At 55.7% G+C, this 27,020-nt stretch overlaps 9 protein-coding genes across 9 annotated transcripts; 6 read left to right on the top strand and 3 right to left on the bottom strand.

The window, feature by feature from the left end:
• Positions 1 to 296: 296 nt before the first annotated feature.
• On the top strand, positions 297 to 673 carry MAM_02791 (Autophagy- ubiquitin-like modifier atg-12; the record flags this gene model as incomplete). Its single annotated transcript, XM_040821590.1, has 2 exons — positions 297 to 584; positions 650 to 673. 2 exons carry the CDS (start codon positions 297 to 299, stop codon positions 671 to 673), a joined length of 312 nt encoding a protein of 103 aa, XP_040680159.1.
• A 358-nt stretch (positions 674 to 1,031) lies between these two features.
• On the bottom strand, positions 1,032 to 1,993 carry MAM_02790 (3-methyl-2-oxobutanoate hydroxymethyltransferase; the record flags this gene model as incomplete). Its single annotated transcript, XM_040821589.1, has 2 exons — positions 1,032 to 1,664; positions 1,727 to 1,993. 2 exons carry the CDS (start codon positions 1,991 to 1,993, stop codon positions 1,032 to 1,034), a joined length of 900 nt encoding a protein of 299 aa, XP_040680158.1.
• Positions 1,994 to 4,570: 2,577 nt separating this feature from the next.
• MAM_02789 (Ubiquitin-conjugating enzyme/RWD-like protein) lies at positions 4,571 to 5,706 on the top strand (the record flags this gene model as incomplete). The annotated part of the gene is made up of 6 exons (XM_040821588.1): positions 4,571 to 4,603; positions 4,669 to 4,676; positions 4,820 to 4,860; positions 5,089 to 5,203; positions 5,323 to 5,504; positions 5,570 to 5,706. The coding sequence occupies 6 exons, from the start codon at positions 4,571 to 4,573 to the stop codon at positions 5,704 to 5,706; spliced, it is 516 nt and encodes a 171-aa protein (XP_040680157.1).
• A 2,932-nt stretch (positions 5,707 to 8,638) lies between these two features.
• Positions 8,639 to 9,789, top strand: MAM_02788 (NAD-dependent histone deacetylase, silent information regulator Sir2; the record flags this gene model as incomplete). The annotated part of the gene is made up of 3 exons (XM_040821587.1): positions 8,639 to 8,957; positions 9,094 to 9,437; positions 9,550 to 9,789. The coding sequence occupies 3 exons, from the start codon at positions 8,639 to 8,641 to the stop codon at positions 9,787 to 9,789; spliced, it is 903 nt and encodes a 300-aa protein (XP_040680156.1).
• Positions 9,790 to 11,212: 1,423 nt separating this feature from the next.
• On the top strand, positions 11,213 to 13,858 carry MAM_02787 (glycosyl hydrolase, family 92 protein; the record flags this gene model as incomplete). The annotated part of the gene is made up of 5 exons (XM_040821586.1): positions 11,213 to 11,464; positions 11,569 to 12,398; positions 12,489 to 12,878; positions 12,962 to 13,168; positions 13,285 to 13,858. 5 exons carry the CDS (start codon positions 11,213 to 11,215, stop codon positions 13,856 to 13,858), a joined length of 2,253 nt encoding a protein of 750 aa, XP_040680155.1.
• A 616-nt stretch (positions 13,859 to 14,474) lies between these two features.
• Positions 14,475 to 15,266, bottom strand: MAM_02786 (DUF455 domain protein; the record flags this gene model as incomplete). Its single annotated transcript, XM_040821585.1, has 1 exon — positions 14,475 to 15,266. One exon carries the CDS (start codon positions 15,264 to 15,266, stop codon positions 14,475 to 14,477), a length of 792 nt encoding a protein of 263 aa, XP_040680154.1.
• Positions 15,267 to 19,042: 3,776 nt separating this feature from the next.
• On the top strand, positions 19,043 to 20,456 carry MAM_02785 (cell wall glucanosyltransferase Mwg1; the record flags this gene model as incomplete). The annotated part of the gene is made up of 3 exons (XM_040821584.1): positions 19,043 to 19,130; positions 19,213 to 19,475; positions 19,590 to 20,456. 3 exons carry the CDS (start codon positions 19,043 to 19,045, stop codon positions 20,454 to 20,456), a joined length of 1,218 nt encoding a protein of 405 aa, XP_040680153.1.
• Positions 20,457 to 22,351: 1,895 nt separating this feature from the next.
• MAM_02784 (metalloprotease) lies at positions 22,352 to 23,780 on the bottom strand (the record flags this gene model as incomplete). The annotated part of the gene is made up of 4 exons (XM_040821583.1): positions 22,352 to 22,663; positions 22,721 to 23,046; positions 23,105 to 23,398; positions 23,468 to 23,780. 4 exons carry the CDS (start codon positions 23,778 to 23,780, stop codon positions 22,352 to 22,354), a joined length of 1,245 nt encoding a protein of 414 aa, XP_040680152.1.
• A 2,127-nt stretch (positions 23,781 to 25,907) lies between these two features.
• Positions 25,908 to 27,002, top strand: MAM_02783 (meiotic helicase; the record flags this gene model as incomplete). Its single annotated transcript, XM_040821582.1, has 1 exon — positions 25,908 to 27,002. One exon carries the CDS (start codon positions 25,908 to 25,910, stop codon positions 27,000 to 27,002), a length of 1,095 nt encoding a protein of 364 aa, XP_040680151.1.
• Positions 27,003 to 27,020: the final 18 nt, after the last annotated feature.

The raw sequence follows: 27,020 nt of genomic DNA, 5'->3' as shown, positions 1-27,020 counted from the left end.
TATGTTACCATAATGAAGCAAGACTACAAGAAATCTTTACAGGGTGATGCTGGCGTGGTGCTAGTGAGAAAGGCTATGGCGGTTTTGTGTGTCCGGTCTCGACGTCTTGTGCAACGTTTCGTGCATGCAGCACAGTGACGGTGCGATATGGCACTGTGCATTTAACCAACTCTGGACTTTGAAAGGTCCCAACGAAATTCTGGCGTTCATCCATCCACCACTCCACGGCCCATACACAGGTTTATTACGCCTATTTCTGTTCATCTAAATCTCAAATTCTTTTCCATTCATCCAAAATGACACGATCTGACGAGCCGGCGCCATCGAGATCCCTTAGCGCCAACGCATCCTCCCCGGCTCCCGACGAAGACGAGGACTCTGGCACAGCATCTCCCGAGCTTCCACTAACTATGAGCGCCTCTGTAATCCTAGCAGACCTGCCGCGTGACGCTACAGCTGCCTTGGCTAGTGTTGCTGGTTTCCCTCAGGAGAAGGTGGTTGTCAAGTTCAAGCCTGTTGGCGCAGCACCTAGTCTCGCACAGGAGCTGTGCAAGATTAGTGCAACAAGGAAGTTTGAGGAGGTCGTGAGATATTTGAGGCGGAAGCTAAGGTGTAAGGATACGGATAGCGTGTTTCTTTACGTGAACAGTGTATTTGCGCCGAGTCTGGATGAGGTGGTTGGAAATTTACATCAGGTGTGTCCAACGTACTGAGGCGGCGTTCTTTGAAGAGGAGTTCGAGGAGTTTCGGATGCAATACCAGTTGCAGCGCTAACTGAAGCAGTGCTTCAAGAATGGACAAGATCAGCTCATTGTCGCCTACTCTATGACACCGGCCTTCGGGTGAAACTATTATCTATCTTACTGGAAAGATCTATAACGGCAGAGCATGCCTCGTGAGAACCAACAAAACAAAGAGGCGAAAAAAATCCTGCCTCAAACGCGGTGCAATGAAAATGCTAATGCGGTCGCTCACACAAAAGAACCCAAAATCATCAAGGTGCTGCCGCCCGAACTGAACATTGGTCGCCATCAGGCTTCACTGGCTTCGCTTTCCAACGCCTCGACCCCCTTTTCAAATGCAGCAAATTCCTCCGGTGGCATGGGGTACGTGTGCTCTTTGGCCGGATACTGCCGAGCTTTGACATCGTCTCGGTAGGCCTCGATGGCCTTCATTGCCTCGCCCCACACATCGCCGTACTTCTTGACAAACTTTGGTAAATATCGGCCAGGAGGGAAATTACCGGTCATGTCTGTTTGAACAAGGACTTGGCCTGAGCAGCCGGCGCCGGCGCCAATGCCGATGGTGGGTACGGACAGCTTCCGGGTGACGAGTGCAGCAACTTCGGCTGGAACGGCTTCAAGGACGACGGCGAAACACCCTGCGGCCTGGACAGCCAAAGCGTCCTCGAGCAGGCTCATGGCGCTGTCGGCAGTCTTGGCCTGGACGCGGAACCCCCCGAGAGCATTTTGTCGCTGGGGAGTGAGACCCACGTGGCCTAGGACAGGAATACCGGCGGTGGTGATTTTCTGAATGGTGGGAACCATCTCCTTTCCACCCTCCAACTTTATGCCCTGGACACGGCCCTCCTTGATGAAACGAATGGCGGTGGCGAGTGCTTGCTCAGGAGCGATTTCATAAGAACCCATGGGCAGGTCACCAATCTGACGAAATGCATGTCAGCTGCGTTGTTTGTAAGCGGCTGTCACGACACGACCGGACTTACTGTAAATGCGCTCTTGGTGGCTCGGGCTACCGATCGACAATGCAGCAGCATCTCCTCAACAAGCACCTCGCTAGTATCCTCCATACCCAAGGCGACCATGGCTAGGCTGTCACCAACCAGGATGACATCCATACAGGCGCGATCGGCAACGTGTGCACTGGGGAAGTCGTGGGCAGTCATCATGGTGATGGGCTCTCCCCTTCGATGGAGACTCCTCAAGGTTCCAAGGGTGACCTTTTTGCGCTGGTTGGCGGGTGCAGCCCCCATGGGTGAGTGGGAGCTGTACCTCGCCTGGCATGAAGCAACTGCACATGTTGACGAGAAGAGAGAGGAAGGCGACGATGGGGATGCAAAGGGAGAACGACTGAGTGCGGCGGCGAGAGCGAGTGTGCTTGGTGTTGATGCCCGTGTACAGGTAAGCTGAGCACACGACCGTCTAACAGAAGAGGTGACGGCAGACATGGCTGGCGCGGGGGGTGAGAGAGGGCGCGGATGGAAGTGGCGCCAGTACCGGTGAAGGCACTTTACACTCACGCAAATGTGGTGCGTGGGAAAGTATCGACAGGGCAGATGGGCCAGGATGGATTCCTTACACCAAGGGCACAGGGGCTGCAACTTGCAATGACCAAGAGTCGCAAAAAAAGAATTGGCGCGATGGATTCTAGCGTGCACGTCACCGTGTAAGTCCCGTCATGCCGAGCATGGGAAAAGAAAAGAAACGGTGTGCCTGGATCGTGGCGGAAGAAGCGATTTTATTCAGGTTGGCCATGATGGATTTTACGTTGTAGAACTGAGTATCTCTGGGAAACGGTGGTGTTTTTTTTTTTTTGTTTGGTCCTTACCAGGACCAGGAACGGAGCACGGAGGCCGGAGCACCCTGGGGCGAAAGTCCTCGGTCGGCTCGAGCGGAGCTAACCCAGATTCAGGTCCGGGCTCCTGGTTGACCAGTCAGGGCGGCGCGTGCTCAGGTAAGCGGGTCGAGCAGCGACCCACTTTGTGTCCCTGGTCTCTGTTTGCGCAGCCAGCAATGCATACAGCAAAAAGCAGTCTATATTATAAGATGAAAATATACCCACGATGGGAATTATGACGAGGACGGTTTTGATTTTTTATTTTATTTTATTTTTTTTCGTCTTCATTTACCCCTGCTTGTCTTGAAGGATCCCGCAGCTTGCGGTGGTGGCCGTCTCTTGAGAACCGGGATCGGGTTCCTCGGTCTGTGCGGGATAAGCGACGAGCTCGCGTGCCTGTGCCGAGGCTCGGTGATTGGGACTCGGGAGTCACGACGTCGGGAGGAACATGGTTGGTCAAGGGAGCAGCGACGGGCGGCGCGGCCGGTGATGCCGTGTACGGTCAGATTCCTGGGGCACAGCAAATTGTTCAGTCAATGATTGACAGGACGATGGCTGCTATTGTTGGTGTTGTGTCATTTATTAGTATTCTCTCTCGTCTGGTTGAATGGTTGGTGGTGCTGTGGGGAATCCGTCGTGCTTGACCGAGAACAATGGTCTGTCGGGCACTCACGGTTTCTTGTAGTTAGTAGTACTCGGAGTACGAGGCCGAGGGCACAAAGGGACATGGAGGGAATCAACGACGGGCCATGGCCACGGCTCGCCTGTCTCTGCTCTGCTTTAATGTCACGGTGCAGCCGGCCTGGTAGAGTACAAAGCCGGCGTGCTTGGCCAGATATCAAGAGCGCGAGCTGCCGATGGTCCGGATTGGGAATGAGGAGTCAACAAGTGGAAGGTCGCATCAATGATGGATGTGAAGTCTACCAAGTGCGTCGTCATGCCGGTTTGTGCACTCGTGTGCGCTGAAGTCGGCCAACGTTCAGTGCACCCAGGCCAACGTGGCACACCTGAGAAGACAACACTCCTACCGCCAGGCGCTGCGAGGCGCTGCGAGGCGCTGCGGCTCAGGCGTCGGCAAGTCTCTAGGCACCGAGTCACTGACCAGCCGGCCCGGGCCCAAGCACCGCAGAGTAGGCCTCGATGCGACCCAGTGGCATCGCCGAGGCATTTTATGGCCCCCGCCATCGCTGCGTCAAATTCATTGTGTCTGCAGCCTTGAGTCTGGCCTGGTCTAGTTGGATTGGTGTCATCGCTAGCTCCTTGCGCAGTCCACATGTGCAATCTCCGCTGGTGTGGAGAGGATTGATTGATTCTTTGCTCGGCTGGCGGACGCCCATAGGCACCAGCGCATCCCCATCCTTCAGCGCTGCCAGCCAGCCGGCTTCCAGTGCTCACGCTGGCTTGTACAGTTTTACTGGCTGGCGTACTGGCTGGCTTATGACTAATGTCCGCCCCCCCGGCACCGCACCAGACCGGACCAGGCCAAGGACATAACGTCGACAACTGCGTGTGACCACCAAGACGACCAGACAATTTACCAACTAGTCAACCACTGGACCTGGTCTGGCAACATTGCACAAGTCCGAGTCCAGATATCCATAAGGGTGCCGACTCGTGCCACCCTCGCCCACCTGCAATACGAGTGAGTCAACCGGCTTGGGTCGCCTGGCCGTCGCCCGCCCGTCTCCAAGCTTATCTATCCCCTCTCAACCCTCAACCCCAACACAGCACGCTTGTCGGCCACCTCGTGCGTTATTTGTCAACAACACCGTCCGACCGACGCCCTTTACAGCTCGACGCCTGGTATCTTCCTCTTCGCCGTGCCATTTGCTGCCGCTGACTGCGGTTGACCTGTCGCACTTGACCTCGCAACCACCTGGTCCAATCCAGCACTCGGACGTCGCTGGCCCCGGAGTCTTGGGGCACTTCCTCAACTTCCAACAGCACAAACCCCACGACGCAGTTGTCGCTCGCTGCGATCCCGCCCGCCGAAATGAGTAGCCCTCGCCGAAGAATCGAGACGGACGTAAGTTCCATCTACACCTGATGCCTTGGACGATGCTCTCACATCGCTAACGACGCCCTGTCCAGGTCATGAAGTATGCCGCCGCTATCCGAACTCCTAACCCCCGAGCCTAGCACCATCTCGCTTTACCTGACCTGCTAACACTCACACAGGATGTACGCTGGACAGACCATCTCCAACTTGGCCAAGGCTCCGTGAACAAACTGACAGTCGTAGGCTCATGAGTGACTATGAGGTGACCCTGGTCAACGATAACAGTACGTGACCTCGAACACCGTTGCTTCATGGCTGCTGACCTTGGGCAGTGTAAGATGCAGATCCCACCTTGTATTCCATTTAAGCCGACGTGTCGATTCTCACCAGCGGGTGGAAAAAACAGGCAAGAGTTCTTTGTCCGCTTCAAAGGCCCGGCGGAGAGTAAGCAAAGCCCGCGACGAAGAGCCATTCCTATTTACAAACCATGACGCTGAGACAATCGCGTGTAGCTCCGTTTGAAGGCGGCCTCTGGAAAGTCCACGTCGAGTTGCCTGACACCTACCCGTACAAGTCGCCGAGCATCGGCTTCGTCAACCGCATCTTCCACCCCAACATCGATGAGCTGTGAGTGGACACTTGATGAATGACGCGTTCCGGACGCGTTTCAGAGAGGTGGCGCAAGCATAGCAAGGCCAAGTGCTTTGCAGTGACTGGCAATACTAAGAAACATTGGCCCTGGACAGGTCTGGATCCGTTTGCTTGGACGTAATCAACCAAACATGGTCGCCGATGTTCGATATGATCAACATTTTCGAGGTCTTCCTCCCACAGCTCCTGCGCTATCCTAATCCGACCGATCCCCTCAACGGAGAGGCGGCGGCGTTGTTGATACGCGAGCCCAAAAGTTATGACGCCAAGGTCAAGGGTAAAATTGAACGCACTTTAATCATTGGGTCCATGGTTCTCGGGGCTAATCGGTGGGTCTTGTAGAGTATGTACAAAAGTACGCAACGAAGGACGCAGCCGACGAGGCCGGGGCCGAAAGCGAAGACGAGGACGACATGTCCTCAGTAGCAAGTTTTGGCGATGAGGACGAAGAGCCAGCAGGACAGATGGACGACGTATAACGTCGACCGAACCGACACTACGTCCATCTCATCTCAAGCGTCAACGATTTTCTGATAAACACCTCACGGGGGCATCAGCAGGAATTCCGCTCATACTTTTATCGGCGTAAACACGGATATCAAGGCACATTGAGAGCGCCTTTCAGGACTATACATCGGGTGGAGTTGCATAAGCCGACTATTATGACATTGGGGGGTTTTGTTTTTGTTTTCTTTTTTTTTTTTGGGTCTCATGTTGCTCTTGTTTGAACGAAAGAATGCTTGTCTACGCTGTTGGCCGGAAGGTTGCCAGACTCGCGATTTGTGGGTTCTTGGGTCTTTTTTCTACCAGGGTGGTGACGCGGCTGTTCAAGACTGTTTCATAGCAATGAGACTCTGAGGCGGCTACCCTTTAGCGGTTATCAAAAGAACCATCGACAACAAGTGCCTATTCGGTTAGAATAGTCTTTTGACGAGGGACAAGAAGTTGTCTTTTGCTCGGCATTATGCAAGGGCGAGTAATTAAAATAAGCATACAAATGTTTGACTGACACCAACCTTGACCGAGAAACGGAACCCATTCGGCTACAGCTGCTCGCAGCAGCATGGCGATGCGTTAATCTAGGACTCGGAGCATGTGAATGGTGACCTTTGACAGTGACAGAAGAGCGTAGAAAGTTGAAACAGCCAAAATGAGCCTAGCTTTTTATTTGATTTCATTGCGCAAGTACGTGCTTTATAAATGGTTCTGGAGTACTCCGCAGTAGTACAGAAATCAACAACTTGACGCATGGCGGCCGCGTGCCAGAATTTCTGGAAATAAGTAAAGATCAAAAAAAGGATCCCTATATGCTCGCGCGGCGTGGAAAGCATCGTGGAACGACTCTTGCTCCCGGCAGGGCTTGAACCTGCGGCCTCCGCATCACTAATGTTTATTAGTACGAAGCTCTAACCAACTGAGCTACGGAAGCTTTCCCTGCGCGTGGGGTCCTGTTGCCATCACTTGGGCAATGTTTAGTCATATACCCTATCCCCGCTAGCCATGAGCACTTCCTTGCCGACTTCACCACCGAGAAGATGCCGTCAACGGGTTTGATCCGCAACTGCTGCCAAGTTGCAGTGTTCGCGGCCACTTTTTGGGGTTTCCCGGCGGTGCTGGGGTGTGGTTGAACGCGAGTGAAGGGCCGGCCGTAAAACTCGGAGTTGTCTGCTTTCGTCGTCGCATCGTGCTGGGCTGGGAGTTCCCAGGGACACACGCACGGTAGTACGGTAGTGCTGCGATTATGAGAGCTTCCTCGTCCTTGCTGGGCTGGGCTCGAGCCCCGAGAGGCGCTAGAGGCGGAGGAGGCGCAGCGGCACTAAGGCGCGACATGGTGGAGAGATGTGCCCTCAACGTGCGCCGAATAAACGAGGCGCTCTTGCGAACCTGAAGGGTCTCGAGGAACGGGGTGGGGTAGCGAATAGAGTTTCGTTTGGCATTTACGATTTGATCCCGACGGCTGGGAGCATGACGAGCATGACCAGGGGTGGGATCAGGATCAGGTCTTTGCTCGAGCACCTGCTCCGTACTCCGTACTCCTGCTCTGTAGGGCTTACGGAGTGTGATGTACGATTGGCGTTGAGAGGACTCAGAGGAGGGCCGGACCGGACGATGCTCCGGATGCTGACTGAGACAGCACGATGCCGCTGGTCCGTGACGATGTGAGGTAACTTACTTGGTCGCGGGAGTAAGTAGGTACTTGGTAGATACGGTATGGACTGTAGGTAGGTACCTGGAGACTTAAGTACTTAAGAAGTAGGCATCTAGGTAAGTACTTAGGCACCTTCTTCGGTTGGTGGCGATCAATTGATGCCAAATATTGAATGGATTGGTGGGCCTTGGCACATGCACAGTGGTATTCTGCAGCGTGCAACATGCATACATACCTTCATGTACAGAGTGCCCGGGCTTAAGTATGTCAACGACGGCGGTACTCCGTCGTACACAGATCAATGAATGCATGCTCATTGATCAGCATAGTTACTTAAGTATTTGTGAAGTACGTTGCCACAGCTTACAAATAGCTCCGAGGTACTCGCGTGCTGATGAGACCAGGTACTCCGTACCGGGCACTTGTATACTTCCTACTTTAAGTACTTGACTTATCAATCGATACTGGACGCATGCGGCCGGCCTCTCGACTGCGACACCGGCAAGTTTCTCGTGCCTGCCGTCCAAGTCGCTGTTCAAAGTTAGCTCGAGTTGCATCTTTAGTGCCCTCGGTGCCCGTCGGGGCACCTGGGGTACTCGGTACCTGACTTGGGCCCCTTCCTACTTACTAAGCTAGGTACCTAGGTGAGTACTCTAGGTGACCAGGTACCTGACTGAGTAAGTACTTGAGCCACTCTCTTCTCTCCCCCCCACCCCGCTTTACGACGAAGCGCCCAAGTGCTTGCTCACCTGAAGCAGGTGATGGATCCCTCCTCTAAAATCAGCGGCATCAATGTGTCCGTGTGTGTCCATGTCAACCAGTGTCTGGTCTTGCAGTAGCCAGGCCAGAACCCGTCAAGTTGACCTTTCCTCTTTCTCTCCATCCGCGCAGATTTCACATCTTCACATCAACCCTTTTTCTTTGCCGTCTCTCTTCATCGATGCGTCCTCGCGCTACAGCCTGGCCGGCCTATGACAGACAATCCGCTCTCCCATTCAGGATAGCAGACTGTTGTTGCTTATCCTCACCACCCGCCAGAAGCTCGCTCGCCTTGATCTCCGTCGTCATCGCCTCCTAGCACCGGCGGCTGCGGGCTACCCAGCCGGTACCGGCAGTGGTCACTCACCACGTACGACCAGACACCCAATCGACCAAATCCCGACGGTAGTAGTTGCCAGGGGGGAGGAATATCCATTCGTTGAATTTTTCATCTGTTTATTTTTTTTTCTTTATTTTCCCTACTTAATCATCCGTCGGGCCCCATGGCTCCCCACAACGACATAGAAGCCTTCCATGAGGTCCTCCTTTCCAGCCGCCTCATTCTGGCCCTCTGCGGCGCCGGCCTGAGTGCATCATCCGGTCTCCCAACTTTTCGCGGAGCCGGAGGTCTCTGGAGGATGCACTCGCCCACGAAGCTAGCCACGATGAGGGCCTTTAAGACGGATCCAGGTCTGGTATGGTTATTCTACGGTTATCGACGACACTTGGCCTTGAAAGCCAACCCGAATCCTGGCCACCAGGCTCTGGCAGCCCTGGCCAGGAAGAACGCGGATTTCTTGTGTTTGACCCAAAACGTTGATAGTGAGTTCCTCAGCCGGTCTATGCTTTGGAAAGGGACGCGGGAACCCGCTCTCGACGGCCAGTCGAGCGTCATTTCCCATGTTGTTTCGCAGTTTGACTAATGCGAGGCCGTTTGCGCCCTTGCCACCGTCTGTAGACCTGTCTCAACGAGCAAATCATCCGACTGAGCAACTCTGCGCGCTGCACGGCTCTTTGTTCGACGTCAAATGCACGACTGAAGGCTGCGGTTGGGTTCAGCGAAACAACTTTGACGACCCCTTTTGCCCATCGTTGAAAGCCGGCTCGGAGGATCCCCCCCCTGGAGAGTCACTTCCTCTCCTGGATCCGTACCACCGAATCAAGCACGTGCCTGAGGAGGAACTGCCCAAATGCCCCAAGTGCCAGACGGGAATTCAACGGCCTGGTGTGGTTTGGTTTGGCGAGGAGCTCGATGAGAATATGATGGAACATATCAATGGATGGATTACAAAAGATAAGATCGTACGTCCCGCGATGATTCGACCCGCGTCGATTGGCACAGTGCTGAGCAGTGAGCCAAAAGCTGGCTGCAAACCCTCTGTCGCAGAAGGTGACTGATAAGGTTTTTTCTTAGGACTTGATGCTCGTAATAGGCACATCGGCACAAGTGTATCCTGCGGCCGGATACATCTCAAGAGCAAGATTGCACGGGGCTCGGGTCTGTACCGTCAACCCTGATGCGGAGCAGGAGACTGAGCTGTACAAGATACAGGAAGGAGATTTCGCTTTCGGACAAGATGCGGCAGAGGCGCTCCCCCGACTGCTCGAGCCAGTCATTGGAACTTTGCAACAGAATGGAGAATTCAGAAAATGACGCCAGCGCAATGGCTGGCGAGGGTGAAAAGACGAGAGAGCAAGAGAGCGAGAGAGCAAGAGAGCGAGAGAGCGAGAGAGCAAGAGAGCAAGAGAGCGAGAGAGCAAGAGAGCGAGAGAGCAAGAGAGCAAGAGAACAAGGGAGCAAGGGAGTTGGCAACCCAATCGCCGTCGTTGGATGAAACGCGAACGGTTTTTTGTTTTTTTGTCATTCGCTTCTGACCATTACTTGAACGGATAGGCCGGATTTTGGATTTACATCATGGCAAGGAGTAGTTGGAGGGGATTGCCGTCGGGTTGCTACAGGAATCTTGACATACAGCGAGGCGCGCGGGCGGGTTGAATTCGAATTGGGCCCATCAAGAAGCGTGAAGGCCAGAGTACCAGTACCCATGATGATACAAATTGATGTACCTACATGCCTATCTGCCTACTCAAGGAAGTAGGTAGGTTCCCAGGTAGTCGTTGAGGGGTTCTGCTGTCATCTCGACTGCGCACAAGGCACAATGTGAGTGAGCCGCCCCTCGGCACCCCCCTGTCGCCCCGCCCCGCTGGCTGGAGCTTCCCCCACTATCACGATTTACCAGGCGGGCCCTGGGGGATTGGCGAGGGGAACCTACAGTTACTGCCTAAGTAGGAACGTATCAGCACTTCTGACTGACCAGTGTAGAAGTACTGCTGGTCCTCGTAATTGACCACTACCTAGGTGCCTCGTAAGTAGGTGGGTACTCGAGTAAGTACCTGCTTAAGAACTTAGTAGTTGTCTCCCCACGTACTTCTACTTAGTACTCAGGCACTTGATTAATGGATCCATGCATGCATGTACTCGGTACTCCGCACACGACAAACTCGATCGACTCGGGCCAACAGACTGGGCTCGGCAAACAACTGCGCAGCACGATTCTCATGTGATGCAGGTGTCACAATGACGGACTTTTCCAAGGCCGCCCGGGACACACAAGGTCGGTCGTGGCTGGATCAGCTGGTTCTCGCTGCGCTGATGCGTCGTGCGTCGTGCGTCGTGGCTCGTGATTCGTGAGCACCGAGGGGAAACAAACCAGACCTCTGGAAGCGTCCATACATACAGAGTGCTACCGCCAATTTACGCACACGTGGTGACGATGACGCTGCGCAGCTAGGTCAGCGTCATTCATTGACCAGAGGTCGAGTTATTGGCCAAAGCGCCGACACCGATGACGATAGGCTTCATTTCTGATGCTACCCCGGAGAATGGCTTCCCCGCGTTGTTGCATCGTGTCGGCCCGCCGAGCATTTGAAGCGACACCGCGCTCAGCGCGTTCCAAGACATGGATGCTCCCGTTTTTCGGCTCCCTACGAAACCGATCTCCATTTCAACATCTTGCCGCTGCCCACCTACCGCAGCTCGCCAGTCCTTGCACCGATACTGAGCAGTGAGCGTCGCCATGTCGAGTCTCGGCCTCAACAACCTGCCGCAGCTTCTGCTGCTTTGGCTCGTCGCCTCCCTGGCGACACAGTTTGACCCTCTGAGTCACGTCAACCCGCTGATAGGTACAACAAACGGCGGCAATGTGTTTGCCGGAGCGACGCTGCCGTATGGCCTGGCCAAGGTCGTCGCCGACGTGGACGGCCAGAATACCGGCGGCTTCGGGATGGACATGTCCAACGTCACGGGCATTTCCTCTATTCACGACTCAGTAAGGCACAGGCTCGCCCGTTTCCGCCTCGCCGTGTTACTCGGGGCTTTGCGTCTTGCGCAAAACTAACTCGCTTTCTTTGCTTCGTCTTCCCCGCCTTCAAGGGCACGGGAGGGAATCCGAGTCTGGGCAATTTCCCGCTGTTCCCGCAGGTCTGCCCTTCCGACGAGCTGAACAACTGCCAGTTTCGCATAGGGGATCGCAAAGTCCGCTACAAGACGGGCTCGGTCGTGGCCGAACCGGGGCTCTTTGGCATCGAGCTCGAGTCTGGCGTCCAGGTCAGCATGACCGTCAGCGAGCACGCCAGTCTGATCACGTTCAGGTTCCCAAGGTCGGACGGCGACCACCCCTTGATACTGCTCGACCTCACCGACTTGTGGCAGAGCCGGCAGAACGCCAGTGTCCTCGTAGACGAGAAGTCTGGTCGAATGGTTGGGAACGGTACCTTCTTGCCGAGCTTCGGTGCCGGGTCGTACCAGCTTCACTTTTGCGTGGATTTCTCCGGAGCGGGCATCCACGACACGGGCGTATGGGTCAACAACAGAGCGGGCACGGAGCCGAAACAGCTATACATCACCCGTGGATTCAACCTCTTCTACCTCGAGGGCGGCGCCTTTGCGAGATTCAGCCCCGGGCCCGACAACGCAGTGACAGCAAGGGTCGGTCTTAGCTTCAAGAGCTCGGAGCAGGCGTGCGGCCATGCGGAAAGAGAGATTCCGAACCCACGCGGAGACTTTGACCGTCTTGTAAGCGCCGCCAGGGATGCATGGCGAGAGAAGCTGAGCCCGATATCCGTCAAGGCGGGCGGCGCGGACGAGAACCTGTTGACGAGCTTCTGGAGCGGTGCCTACAGGAGCCTCATCAGCCCCCAGAACTACAGTGGCGAGAATCCTCACTGGGACACTGGAGAGCCCTACTTTGATTCATTCTACTGGTAAGGGGGCTGGCTCGGCCAGACGTCCACCTGTGTTGCCCGCGCTGGACCCGGCAAGGCTTTTTGGCTGACGCAACCTTTTTCGCACAGCATCTGGGACAGCTTCCGGGCTCAGCACCCTCTCCTGACGATCCTGGACCCGACTGCGCAGACGCAAATGGTTCAATCCCTGCTGGACATGTACAGGCACGAGGGATGGCTGCCTGACTGTCACATGTCCATGTGCAAGGGGTGGACTCAGGGGGGCTCCAACGCCGACGTCGTTCTCGTGGACGCCTACGCAAAAAACCTCAGCAGTGCCATTGACTGGGAGCTCGCCCTCGAAGCCGTCGTTACCGACGCGGAGAAGGAGCCCTTGGAGTGGTCGTATCACGGTCGGGGCGGCCTGCAGAGCTGGCGCAGGCTCGGCTACATCCCGTACCTCGATTTCGACCCCTTTGGCTTCGGAACCAACTCTCGGAGCGTGTCGCGCACTCTCGAGTATTCCTACAACGACTTTTGCTTGGCTACGCTCGCGGACGGGCTGGGAAGCAGGACTTGCGGGAGAAGTACATGCGCCGCAGCATGAACTGGCGGAACTTGTGGAAGGAGGACCAGACCTCCGTCGTCAGAGGCAAAGACACGGGGTTCAAGGGCTTCTTCCAGCCCAAGTACATGAACGGCACGTGGGGGTTGCAGGACCCCGTAGCTTGTTCGGCTCTCGCCGGCTTCTGCTCGCTAACGACGAACCCGAGCGAGACGTTTGAGGCCAGCATCTGGCAATATCTGTTGTAAGTTGTGGCCCGACGCCCCGGCACAGGGACGCACACGCCACGCTTTGAAGGCGTGACATGAGGGGAGGGAGAGGAGAAATGAGCGGAAAAATTAACATCGTCCCTCGTGCCAGCTATGTTCCTCACGCCACCTCCTCTCTCATCTCACTGGTCGGCGGCGACGACGCATTCGTCTCCCGGCTCGACTACTTCCACGAGAGCGGCCTGGCGGACATCTCCAACGAACCCGTCTTCCTCACAGTTTACCTCTACCACTATGCCGGTCGGCCGGGCCTGTCCACGCGGAGGGCCCACCAATACATCCCGTCGTCCTTCAACAACACCAACGGCGGGCTCCCGGGCAACGACGACTCCGGGGCCATGGGCTCCTTCCTCTTCTTCTCCGTCATGGGGCTGTTCCCTGTGGCCGGCCAGAACGTGTACCTCATCAACGCCCCGTTCTTGCAGGAGGTCAGCGTCAGGAACCCCGTGACGGGGAAGCGGGCGACAGTGCGCGCTCTCAACTTCGACGCTGCGTACAAGAACGTCTACGTGCACAAGGCGACGGTGAACGGGCAGCCGTGGACAAAGTCGTGGATCGGGCATGAGTTCTTTTCGGAGGGATGGACGCTGGAGCTGACGCTGGGCAACACCGAGTCGGACTGGGGTAGGAAGGCGGCTGATCGGCCGCCGAGCTGGACAGTCTAGACATGGCCGCGGTTCCCTGTTGGGAAAGATCTGGCTTTGCAGGGCTAGATGTCTCGAGGGACTCGTGTGTTTTGCGGGCTTTTTCCTTTCCTCTGCGTGCGTGCACTGTTTGTTCATTGTCCTGCATCGGCGGCACTCTCGTCACGTCGTGAGCATGGTTCAAACCCATAACGTTGTTGGTGCTTCCAAGGCCTCTTGGGTGGCGTCTCGGAAAGAAGAGAATCTCTTGTGTGAAACGAAACTCTCCATCCAGGATGTGATTCGGGTCCTCGAGGTCCTCGAGGTCCTCGAGGTCCAGATGCGAATTCGTCCATGCCAATGTCTGCCACGCACGATGCCAATACGACAAATACAAACTTGTGCCGGACCCCAAAACGACGAGCCACCGAAAAGGGACGAGGGACAAGGAAAGGGGTATATCGCTCCACCGTCCGAGACAACCGTAAAACGGCGCGCCATGCCCAAACCAAAACACCACCTCAGTCAGAATCGTACTGCACCAAGGCAGAGGAGGCACGTGTTGAATCCTCGCCGGGCGCATGCTCCCGCTCCCCACGGCGCGTCCTGCTCTTGACGACGCCCGGGACCCGCGCGGCCCTCGCGCCATGCCTCCCGTTCAGGAAGGGATCCATGCCCGCGCGGGTGTTGTCCACGACGGAGGCGACGAGGCCGCTCGGCCGCCGGCGCCGGGGGGGCCCGTGCCGAAGCGCACCGCCGCGGCTGTCTCGGCGTCCCCCGCCGTCGCGGGGACCAGGTCCATGCCCAGGCTCATCCTGTCGCGGAGGTCGTCGGCGCGCCGGGCCTCCTGCTCCCTGTGCCGGCGGCCGGCGCGGAATGCCCGCCTCAGCCTCTGGTTCTGCGCGTACGGGTCGTCCCACGACCGTGCTTGGGCGTCGAGCAGGCCGTCGATCCGGTGGGCCGCCGCCTCGAGCCGCCGCCTGTCGGCGATGGTCTTTTCCAGGCTCGCAAAGGCGCTGCTGCGCAGGGCCTCGCGCTCCTGGTCCGTCGTGACGGCCGGGCCTTGCTGTTCGCCGGGGCCGCCGGCGCCCGTGTCCCGCCTCGTGGCGCCCTCGGCGACGACGTAGGCCGTGTTCTTGGGGTCGGTGCGCATCTCGATGGTGCCGCCGCACTCGGCGTGGCGGAAGCGGAAGCTCCATATGGGCGAGGTGTAGTAGGCGCCTACCCTCTTCTTTTCCGCGTTGAAGCGGACGCCCTGGGCGATGACGGTCGGCCTCGGGCACGAGCCGCACCAGACGGGGAAGGGCATCTCGAAGCGGACCGTGAGGATGCCGTGGGAGGCGAGTTTGGATGCGCGCCGGCCGAGGGCGTGCTTGCTGTGGAGGCGGTTGGCTGACGTCGTGCCCTCGACGTCTGGCGGGACGTAGCGTCCCATGTTGAAGCCCTGCATGGTGGGGGAGCAGGCGAGGCTGTTGATGTTGTCGCTGCTGTTGTCGCTGCTGTTGCTGCTGCTGTTGTTGCTGTTGTTGCTGCTGTTGTTGCTGTTGCTGTCCCGGTTTGCAGGATCGAGGTCGTGAGAGCGGCAGAGGCAGGTGACCGACGGATGGGGCCCCTCGACGGCGGCGCTGCCTACCTACCCTGCACCCTGCACCTCGGTCGAGTTCCCAGCCCCATCCCTCATCACCGTGTTACTAGCCGGCGCCGCGACACACGTGGCGCCGGGGGGGCGTGCATCCTCACATTGTCGTTTTTATTCTCGGGGGCAACAGGCGTTGGTGCGATTGCCATGCCCATCAAATCAAGCCTTATGATCCTATGCGGAGGAGACCATCTGCCGCAACCCGACTGTTCCCCCAAACCATCCTTGCGATGCCGACCTCGAAACCCCGCAGCCACCTCGAGACGGACATCAATCGACGGAGAGCTCTCCTCGTTACACGGCTTCATGTACGTGGTGGTTTGGGCACGGGTAGCCACGCCGTTTCCTCGATGTTACTGCCACTCTATGCGTACTGCACCTTGCATTAAGTACACGTCACGTTAGTCTTTGTGCGACGCTTCACACTGGTGTCCATGTCTGAATCCCCTTGTCAACAGCAGAACATTGTATATAATATGATCTCGCCTGTAGTATGATGAACGCACAATCGATGTTACGCTGCCGAGTGTTTATTGTTCTCAGACACCTGCGGCAAAAATGTTTGCCCACTCCACCATCCGTGAATCGTGAACTTGCCGCGCTTGATAAGGCCAAGAGGTACTCGGCGAGGAAATAACACGGGACGCACTGGTCCTCCATCGGCTGCGTCTCCGTTTGACACAGGCGAGGATGTCTCGAATGCGTGAGTAAAGTTGTAGCGACATTTCAAGCCAACGAATGGGCCGTTTGGGACCGTGCATGAGCACAGCAAGCTACACACAACAGGGCCAGCACTGTCCATGGTCGGTCAATACGCCAGACTACCACATGGTATTAACTGCATGGCTTGCCACAAATCGAGAATACGTCGCAAGACTTGATACGTGTTGCATGATGACCTTTCCCCCCTCCCTCTGCACACGTTCAGAGCAATCGGCAGCACAAAGTGGGAACCTCACTTGGCCTTGTGTGATGAAATCATAGGTCGTTTCTTTATACGAAGCTCTCCGTCGACGACGGGCGATTTTGCGCGGCAAAAAGGTCGGACAAGCGGCACGATAAATTTAGAACAGTGGAGAGGCGATAAGCCCCGAGTAGCGCAAGATGGACACCTAGACTCGTAGCACGCGGTGTGTCTGTGTGGACGAGAGTCAGTCAAGCTCGTCAGCTAGCGCGCGGAATGACCGTCATGTGAATCCAGCTGACAACGGCAAGCCTCGACGTAGTACAGTAGCTGCGGACTTTGTTGGTACGCGCCATGGGCCGGAAAGAGCAGCCAGCCTTGTGCGGCGGGGTTCGACCGGATTTTTGACTGCTTTCTTTTTGTTTCTGGCGCCGTCCTGTAATTAATACTTGCTCGGCTTGTGCGGCAGTCGCCGAAGGGGCGGGCAAAAGGAACTTGCGCGCGGAGGAGAAGGAGGGACGAAAAAGCGACACCACCACCACGGTCCACCACCACATGACTGAGATGGCCGAGGAACTGACTAGTCGTCTTCTCAGCACAGCCCCACCATCCCATGCCTGAAGGCTGAACTGAATACGAATCCAGCACCGCGCGCCAGTTCAACAGCGTGCGGGAAAAGGGAGTGGTTGGTGTCGCGAGTAATTGGTAATTGCTTCTAGTAAGTTACTCGGTACTCCGTACGGTGCGTGCGGTGGCCTTCCTCGACCGTCATTTCCCCTGCACCCTGCAGACAAGGTCTTGGCCTCGACGGATTGAGAATTCCAGCTTCCGTGCCCAGCGAGCAGAAGACGACCGACGACACGGACACGTACCGTCTGTCTGCGGCTCGGTGCGATGGGGCGTCGAAAAAGATGGAAACGCACGGCGCCGACAGTACGTACGAGGCTGGCTGAAGAAATGGCATCCTCCAGTTTCAGCCACCAGCGCCGTCCGTATTGACCACGTCGATTCTCCCACTGCTCAGAACGTGGCCAGCTGCTCTGCTCCGTACTTCGTCAGCGCTGGACCGGAGTGAGGGTTCATTCATCAGTGTGCGAACGTGCGTACGTGCTCCGGCGGAGGCGTTTGACAGCCTGCATGCAGGTCATGTTGGGCACGTTACCCCAGATGTGAGGTTTCATTTGGCTCGCGTCACCGCAGCAGGATGCAGGATGCACCCTGGGTCCTGCCTGGGTGATTGACATCGTGGTCGCACCATGGAGATGATCTGATTCCCCTCGGCCAGTCAGTTGACCGACTGCCCATGCAGGTCAGGAGTCAGGAAAAGGGAGAAGTCGCCGGTGCTCTGTACTCCGTACCAGCGTCGAGAGAAAAGCAGGCCGGGGGCTGACCGGGAGGGGAGGGGCCCTGATTCTCAACTCCAACAAGGAAGGAAGGAAGGAAGGGGCAGGGAAGGGCAAGAGCCACGTCAGCCGGGGCGCTAGTCAAGCCACGATCCGTTGCGCGGGAAACCGCACTGTCCGGCACTGTCTCGCTCCTGCCAACACCGCCCCGTACGGAGGACTCCGCCAAGAGTAATGGCCGGTGGCCCCACTTCTGCCACCCCGGTCCGCACCGTCTGCATCCAACGTGCCGCACCGTTTTTAATATCCGCCTGGGGTTGATTTGCTTGTTGGTCATTGTTATTGTCCATTGTCCCGTCATCGTCGTACGCACGTAATAACGTTAATACCAAGTAACTACAGAGGGAGCCAGAGTCGCAAGGCGTTTAAAGTTTCCATTCCGGCGCCACCCACTGCCGTCCCAACTACCGCTCGCCCATCTCACTCATTGACCTCCGTCCTCCGAGGACGCCCCGGCCCTCGCAGCCCGTATTCGTGACAAGACGCGGACGCGCGGGTGATCCCATGGCCAGACAGCGCTCTCTCGTCCGTCCGTCCATCAGCGGTAGCCCGTCAGTCCTTTTCGGCTCTACTAGTAGCTAGCCAGAGCCCCCTTCGTAAAACGTGAAACGGGCAGCCAGAGTGGCTGGCCGGTGGCGGGTCCCCAAAAACGCCTTTAGCTTGGCCCATCCCATGTATCTATCCTGTGGAGTGCTCCGTCCCTAGGCTTGTCAATGTGTCAATGTCTCATATCAGGTCCTGAGTGGCGCCAGGGCCGCACATGTCTGGCCATGGCGTTGCCGAGAGCAGCAGAATACCGGGGATCCACGATGGGACGTTGTGTTGTGACTTGTGAAAGGGCTTGGCTGACGACGACCCAAGTTGGAAGCACCCTGGATGCCCGCCGCTGTTGGTGCCTCGTGGATCGCTCCAGATGGGCTAGGAAGTCTCATCCCCCAGAAAGCAATAAATCACCAGTCTCAGCCTCCCTCTTGCTCGTACACGAGTCTTCCTTTGTCCCCGTTGCTCTTTTTATATCACCACGGCACATCCTCTTTCCCGGTGCAACCTTTTGAGCGGGTGCGTGTGTGCGTGCGTGTGTGTCATTCTCCTTGTCCTCTCTTCGTCCTTCGCTCAACAGCTCCCTCGCCTATCTGCTGTTACATCGTCCCTGGTGTAATTCTACCTCTGCGCGAGTTTCAAGGGTCCATTGGATCGTATACGTATATATCCCACCCATACACATTCACTCGACCGTCACGTCACCATCCCGGGGCAAGCACAGTCTCCGATCAACCGACATGTTGTCCAAGCTGTCCCTCGCGGCTCTTGCTCTCGCAACCCTCGCGGCGGGTCAAACGCAAACAGACTGCTCGCCCTTGCTTCGCAGTACGGCTTTCTCCCCACGTCAACTGGTTGGCGCTTTGTGTGTACAGTTTTGCAAGCTGAGCTGAGCTGACGAAAACAACAGCATGCCCTCCGGATCCTGCCTTTGGCACCAAAGTCTTCTGTGACTTCACCAAGGGCGCCTGCCCTGCTTTCAAAGAAGCCGACGGCACCAAGATTACCTATGATGGAAATGGTGCCGTCTTTACAATCTCCGGCGAGACCGACGCTCCCACCATCATAACCGGAAAGTACATCTTCTTTGGCCGGGTCGAGGTGGTCATGCAGGCAGCTCCTGGGCGCGGCATCGTTACTTCGTCCGTCCTGCAGTCTAAGGATCTTGATGAGGTACGTTGACGCCCGACTTGCATTGTGGTGACTGTTGTTGCTGTTGCTGTCGTGTGGCGTGTGTGCTTGTGCGTGTGCGTGTGAATAGGCTGCTAACGTGCATTTTGCGCACAGATTGACTGGGAAACCGTTGGATCTGATAACGCCCAGGTCCAGACCAACTACTTCAGCAAGGGAGACAACAGCACCTACGATCGCGGCCAGTATCATGCCGTCACCAACCCTACCGGCGCCTTCCGCACCTACACCATCGAGTGGACTCGCGACTCCGTCGTATGGATGGTTGACGGCAACAAGATTCGAACCCTCGATGCCGCCCAGGTCGGTGACAAGTTCCCCCAGACTCCCATGCAGATCAAGCTCGGAACTTGGGTTGCCGGCGGCAAGAACTCAGCTCAGGGCACTCGCGAGTGGGCTGGCGGCTTCACCGACTTCAGCCAGGCTCCCTTCAAAGCCTACTACAAGAGCATCTCCATCGTTGACTACGCCGGTGGTGACGGCCCCGCCAACGGCAACATCAAGGAGTACGTCTACACCGACAAGTCCGGCAGCTGGAAGAGCATCAACGTCGTCAAGGGCGACGGCAGCAGCGATTCACCTTCCGCTTCTTCTCCCTCTGCTTCGGCTTCGGCTTCGGCTTCGGCTTCGGCTTCGGCTTCGACCTCTGCCTCTGCCTCTAGCTCTAGCACTCCCGAGACTTCGTCAACACAGGCTAAATCCGACTCTGGCAAGTCTTCTTCCTCCTCCTCCTCCTCCTCCTCCTCCTCCGAGGCCCCCGATTCCGCCGGCTCCTCCGCGACCAGCTCCGTCTTGTCCACGGCCCGGCCCTCCGCCTCTGCCGCCTCCAACTCTACCGCCAGCCGCAATGCCAGCACTACTCCGTCCGTCGTTCCCACCGGTGCCGCTCCTCGCAGCGTCGCCGCCGTCGGTGCTTCTCTCCTGGCTGGTGCTGGCGTGGTTCTGGCCCAGCTATTCCTGTAGACGTGAAGGATGTTTTGGATTTTCAAAAGACGACTTGCTTCTATTCTGGATGTACAGATCATTGCTTCATGAGATATACAACCTTGTAGTAAAATGGATATACCTCCCTGCGCGTGCAGAGCAGACCTCTAATATTTCACAATTCGCCACAATTTTTTTTTTTCCATACAAAGGGAGAACACTCCGGCACGACGACGATGACGACGACGACGACGACGACATGGGTCGTGAAGATGGCTATGGTGCCGGGCATGTCCTGGCTGGCTGGAGGCCGGCACCCGGCAGATCCTTTACCATTTAGACTAGTCATTGATCGTTCCATGCGAGTACAATAGATGAAGCGTTTTTTCCCTCCAGAATCCAATTCTTTCCCATCACATGCCGCCGGCCATGCCATGAGTCCCACGTACCGACACCCCCCACAGCTGGAGGCATCGGACGAGGTTGCGTGATGCCTCGTGTCATGTCGACGCAAGCATTGAAGAGTCGTTTCAGGCACGCGCCAAAAGTGCCAGAATCGCTGCCAATCAAGATGATCGGTTTCCGCCAGAAGCAACGTCGGCCACGCCCCCCAAATCGCGCATGACGCATGAGCCGACTCCGCAGCCGCAGCAGCAGCGGCACCCTGACCAGACGAATCGTGACTCCGAGTCGTGAGTTATACGTATAACATGCAGAATGCCCCGCCAGGACGACGCAGGGGCCGAATGCAGGTACGTATGTATGGATGGACTCCGTACTGTAATTTCACCCGCCATGGACCATACCATGGTGCTGTTGGCTCGCCATGGTGGGCGGGAGGAAGAATGTGAAGATTTCCCACAAAACAACAACCCCTTTGTCACTCGCGGAGAATGCAACGTGCAAGACGGCTCGAGGACCTGGTAGTTACTAGTAGTACGGATTCACTTCGTGCTCCGTGCTCCGCACTCCGGCCGCGTTCCCCGTCAGTCCCTGTGCCACCCACCCACCACACCTTGGCATGTCCATCTTGCAGTTATTCTGGCCAGTGGGGGCTTCTGGCCAGTGGGGGCTTCTGGGCAGGGGGCTCCTTGGTGACAAAGGTTCCCGTCTTTGTCTGTGAGTCTGTTGATGAATTACACCGGAGGGAGGGTAGTTACCTCTTTTGCGTGCTAACCCCAGACCCGCCCCTCAACAGCCACGTTTATAGAAATTCATTCCTCAGTGCTGCAATAGTAGTTAGTAGGTACTTCCTATTGGCTCTAGATGACACTATCCACCGAGGTGGGAAGCTTCCCCAGTAGTTAGTTGCGGGAACATATGGGCTGAAAAGAAGGACACGGAAGGCGAGCGAATCCCTGTGATGATCGCGAGTGATATAGTTACTACACGTCATGTGAGCATCCGGAACGAGGCTGGCCGGTGGGGAGTCACCATGTTTCTCGCTCGACACATGCCAACAAGGAAATATGAAGTCGTGGACGTCGGGGAGACGTTGCCATGGCAAAAGTCGGTTCGGTTCGCCACGAAATCGCAAACGCACAGGCACCGCCTTAGTAATCCAGGACGAATCATGTTCCTTGGACGTGGCATGTTGGCGTGTAGACGTAGCTTAAACAGCCGACTGGAGACTTCAATGCCGACCTTGTACTCCATTCGTATATTGTATGTCTGTTCTTGGACTCTCCCCAGCCCCAGGTATAGTTAATGAGACGCCAGCATGTCTCGTACTTTTACATTCATCTTCTCACGGCCCGGTCACGCAAATGCACTTCCAGCCATACCGATAAGCAATTTCAATTCAATACTGGGTACAGAAACTATACTTTGCTGCACTGGGCTTAGGTACTAGGTAATGATAGCACTGCTAGCAAAGCACTGCGTGTATCTAAGCTAATCCGCCTTCACCACGGACTGCACCGCTTGTTGCACTCCTAGACACTTCGAGTGACACCAACATCAGTCCATGCCTTGCGCACAATTTGGGCGGCATCTTGGCCAAATTCCTCCTCGGCAGTGTCCACAGTAACATCGGCAAATTGTGTGAAACTGCATCGAGCCGGAACCTTCCCGCTGTTCAGCGCCTTCCACCAGATCTGTCCTGCCTTCTCCCAGGAGTAACCCCCAAAGGCAACGGATGCGAGATAGAAGGCCTTGTTCGGAATGCCCGAGAAGATGTGAACGCCTCCATTATCCTCAAAAGTCGTTTCGTAGTCTTTCATGTTGTCGACTTGAGGATCTTTCCCCTGTTGAATGGTTAGGCAATACAAAGACGCATTGAAGATACAACACAGCACACTTACGAATCGGGGATCGTCGTAGGCAGTTCCCGGGGCTTTCATGCTGCGGAGGGCCAGACCTTTAACGTCAGGCAAGAGACAGCCTTCACCAATCAGCCAGTCGGCCTGGTCAGCAGTCTCGTCCTCCTTCTTTTGTTTGATCATGATGCCAAAAACGTCGGAGACGTGTTCATTCAGGGCGCCTGGCTGGTTCTCATAGTCGAGAGGGCTGGTGTGCTCCGTGACAGCATGGGTCAACTCATGCCCGATAACATCGATGCAGTTTGTGAAATTGTTCAAAAACTCTCCACCGTCTCCGAAAACCATCACCATTTCCTCTGGATCCCAGACTGTCATCTCATATTAGTTCATGCCCCAGAAAGCAACACGAGCGAGGGTTCAACTCACAGGCGTTTTCGTAGCTCTCACCAAAATGAACTGACGAGATGACATCACTGTTCTTGTTGTCGATTGATTTCCAGTCAAACTTCTCCTTGTAAAAGTCCAAAACGAGTCCGACATTGTCGTAAGCTTCGTTGACGGCCTTGTCCGTTGACTTGGGCTGACCCTCGGCCCTCTTCAGCTCCCCAGGCAACTCTTTTGGGTCGGTGGTGTGCCCAGCATCGTAGACGGCTCGATATGGCGCATCCTTGGGACTTTTCTTGGACTTTGCCAGCGAGTTCGATTCTTCCTGAGGCTGCGCTGTGATTCCGTTCAATGTTAGTATTATCTGACCCAAGGAAGGACAAAGTTGTGAGCGAAACCCTGCACCTTTGGGTGCCATCAGCAGCTGAACATGCTCCAAATCTCTCTTGGCACGTGTACGGACAGCTTCATCAACATCTTCAGAAATAGATAGCTTATGCAACACTGCTTGTGGGATGAAGGGTGCGGGACGAGGAGCAGGAGCCTCACCACGAGCACCACGAGGCTGGCCCCCAGATCGCTCCTTTCGGGACTTGATCAACGTTTCATGGAAATCCAGCCATTTCTTAGCAGCCTTGCGGGTATCATCTGAGTTGTGAGTCGAATCTGCAATCGACTTTATCAGGTGAGGCGGCACTATGAAGCAGTGGCAAGTCATGGTGGTAAGCGAACAGACAAATCTACGGCAAACGTGTAGACAAAGTCAACGAAAACAAGTGGAGAGTAATAGTAATAGGGAAAGCCTGCAGCCCTTGAAGATTTTAAAATGTCAATGTGTATAAACTTGCTGTGTGGGCGGGCAGAGAGTTTACTCATTTCGTGCCACTCACTGCTCCTGCTTTATATATCTCGTGCCAGCTGTTTGCCGGCCGGCGGAATAGGCAGGAACCTCTGGACAGCTTCTCTTAATCGCGACTTCCCTGGCCTCACTCCCCGCATGAGTGAACCACAGGGGTAGACACTTTCCTGTGATGGATCGGCTTCGAAAACCCAGCCACGGCTTTCACCTGGCATGCACAAGTGCACTGCTCAGTTTGCTCGGTTCCATCTCGCCGATCAACTAGACGTATCATTTTCTTTTCCCTCTTCTTCTCTTTCGATCTCTGAGGAAGCTAACTGGAAGCTACCTGGCGACAGCGTGGCCGGAACAAGAATCTGGAGCGTTACTGTCAGGACTGTCACGATATCCCTTAATGCCTCTCTCAGTCCTAGGAAAGTTACTTCTTTTTACCCTCACCCCTCAGCAGCAAACAAACACCCTCTAATCAAGCAAGAACATGTTCAGTGCATTAATCTCCGGCACTACAAGTGTTGAGAAGCCTAGGTGATGCAAGTGCGACGGTGCGCATAGTTACCAAGATGGTATAGGTAACGATTTGCGGATGAGATTTCGGTAGATTCAACGCTGGGAGCCGTAACAGCAGAGAAGCAAGGTTTCTTAAGCTACCACTCGGTACTTCAATGGGCTCTAACTTCCAGGATGGTCTGCCATCAGCTGGAGTGCCGAAGGGAAAGGCGGCCGCTATCTCATCGTCGTGGCCTGACTATTTCACCCAGGTTGTACAAGACTGAAGTTTGTTACAGGCACGGGCCGAATCTAAGGCCTTGGTATCCGACGCCGCCTTACATTGGGGACGTTGGGGTCAATGTACAGCTTTAGACGGCGTCTTGAGCAAGGGGGGCTGATCTTCGACGCCGGCTATGCCAGATCACTCGCCAGCACTACCAGATACGACGACGTCATCGAAGGAACCGTCTATGGATATGATCTTTAGACCTGGGTCCCCTCTTGATGCACGTGCAGTGTCCGGCCCGGGTGGGTTGAGGGATTCATTCATCGACAAAGAACACGGCGATCTTGAACAGCTTATCTTAAGGTTTGCTAGGCAAGTTGCCAGCACAAGCCGCTCCAATAGAAACCGAGTTACTGCTCTCGTTCGAGACTTTTGATTTCACTTTCCATGTTCAGCTAGTGCGATCGGCAAAGAGACGTTCTAACTGCTGTTGTGGCTCACAGCATGGATCCCAGCTGCGACTTGTGAGCTTTGATGTTTACCAGCCTCTAGCATAATGCGGCATGCCTATCCCCTTAATGCCGCGAAGACTCCAAAAGATGTGCCTCCGTCACTGCTGGTACTGATCAGCAAAGGCCGTCTGTTGGCCGTCAATTGCACCACAAGACTCTAGCATCCCAAGTCCGAGCACATGTTCGGGCCCTCAAAGCGGTCGTTACCGTCTACACTTTCTCCTGGATAATGACTAGTTAGAAGAGTAGCACCACAGCCGAGGAACCATGGCCCAGATGAACTTTTCCCATCCAAGTTCCCGTAAGTCCCGTCAAAAGATGCAACAAAGCTCTGGTATCGGTAATTGTTGTCCAGAAAAGTCGAACTCGACAAGAAAGAAGCATGGTGGCAAGGTGGTAGGGTAGGTAGCTTGGTGCAGACTAAACACAACAAAACTTGGCGCGTATTTTGCATTTTACTTGTTGAGGCGGCAAAGTCCGCCTCGGAATCCTCTCGAATACAGAAATTGTCAAATTTCCTTGCATGGGCTTGCGGGCCGCTCCTGCTCCTTGTCAGGGTTGCGCCTGCCACTTCCTCATGCTGCTTGATTGTTGTTGTCACTTGCCATCACAGAGTAACGACTGTGCCAGAGCTCAAAATTTGAAATTGCTCAGATGAAACCCCCGCCCTTAAAGAGCATCGAAGAACGACATCAAACCAAACCGCGCATTTGGAACTCGTCCGTCAGCACCTGTGCGAGTCCGTCGACACACGCCAAGATGAATCATCACGAGAACAGCACTCCTGAACCTCGCCCCAGCATGCAGCAGGTCAGCGCGCCGGAACCGGCTCGAACGGGTAGCAAAGATATGGAGGCTGGTGTTCATGAAATACAATTGAGGTACAAGCTCTCTCCTGTCACCATGAAAGCTCTATGCAGTGTCTCGCGGGCTCCGGATCGACGGCAGGTCCTTTACAAGTCATGTCTCGCAAGCGAATTTCGCTCTTTTCCCTTGAAACAAGCCGAAACAAATTTGTTCCGCGAAATCAACGATCACACGGCAATCCCGTACAACATCAAAGAAGCAATCACTCAGCCATGGCACAAGGTCTTTCTCCTAGTCCAGGTAGACCTCCTCCGCACCGGCTGGCCCAACAAGATATCCGCGGCCACGAGAAGGGAGCTCTACAAAGAAAAAGGCAGGATCTACGCGCTTCTAGATCGCGTCCTACGATGCCTCGCGGACATTGTGGGGCTGCGACGGGACGGCAGAGGCATAAACGCGGTCTTGGACGTGCTGCGGAGCGTCAAGTCTGGTGTCTGGGAAGGGGCAGGCCAAGAACTGCTTTTGGTTGATGGCATTGGTGCTGCGAGAATGGACAAGTTATTCCGAAGTGGGATCAAGAGTATTCATCAGCTGGCACGGCTTGATTTCTGCAAAATCGAAAGGCTGATGAGCCGCAACCCGCCGTATGGTCACAACTTGTTGCAACAGCTTGCCGGATTCCCCAAGCTGTCTTGCCGGTTCGACATCATTCAAAACCACCCGTCATGTGACAAAGCTCGTCGTCGTCGTCATCAGCACGATGAAACCGAGGCGCCGCCTACCCTTCTTTGGATTTGCCGCATCGTGCTGGCGTACGAGAATGCTCAGCTGCCACTCTGGAATAAAAACAACCCATGGGTTACCTTGGTGTTGGAAGGCGGCGATGGGAGGCTTGTTTGGTTTTGGCGTGGGAGCGTGAAGAAGCTCGCGCCACACAAACAATTGGTGGTGGGATTGGAACTTGAGAGCGGCGAGAAGATCGGATTCAGGTTTGCCTGCGAGGAGATAGTCGGCACAGTGGTTCACTCCTATCATCAGATTCCTTGATGGGAAAATATGCCGAGT

This window comes from Metarhizium album (genome assembly GCF_000804445.1).
Source record: "Metarhizium album ARSEF 1941 chromosome Unknown scaffold_5, whole genome shotgun sequence".
Lineage (NCBI taxonomy): Eukaryota > Fungi > Ascomycota > Sordariomycetes > Hypocreales > Clavicipitaceae > Metarhizium > Metarhizium album.
The sequence above is the reverse complement of the archived record's forward strand: the minus strand, read 5'-3'. Positions and strand labels throughout refer to the sequence as shown.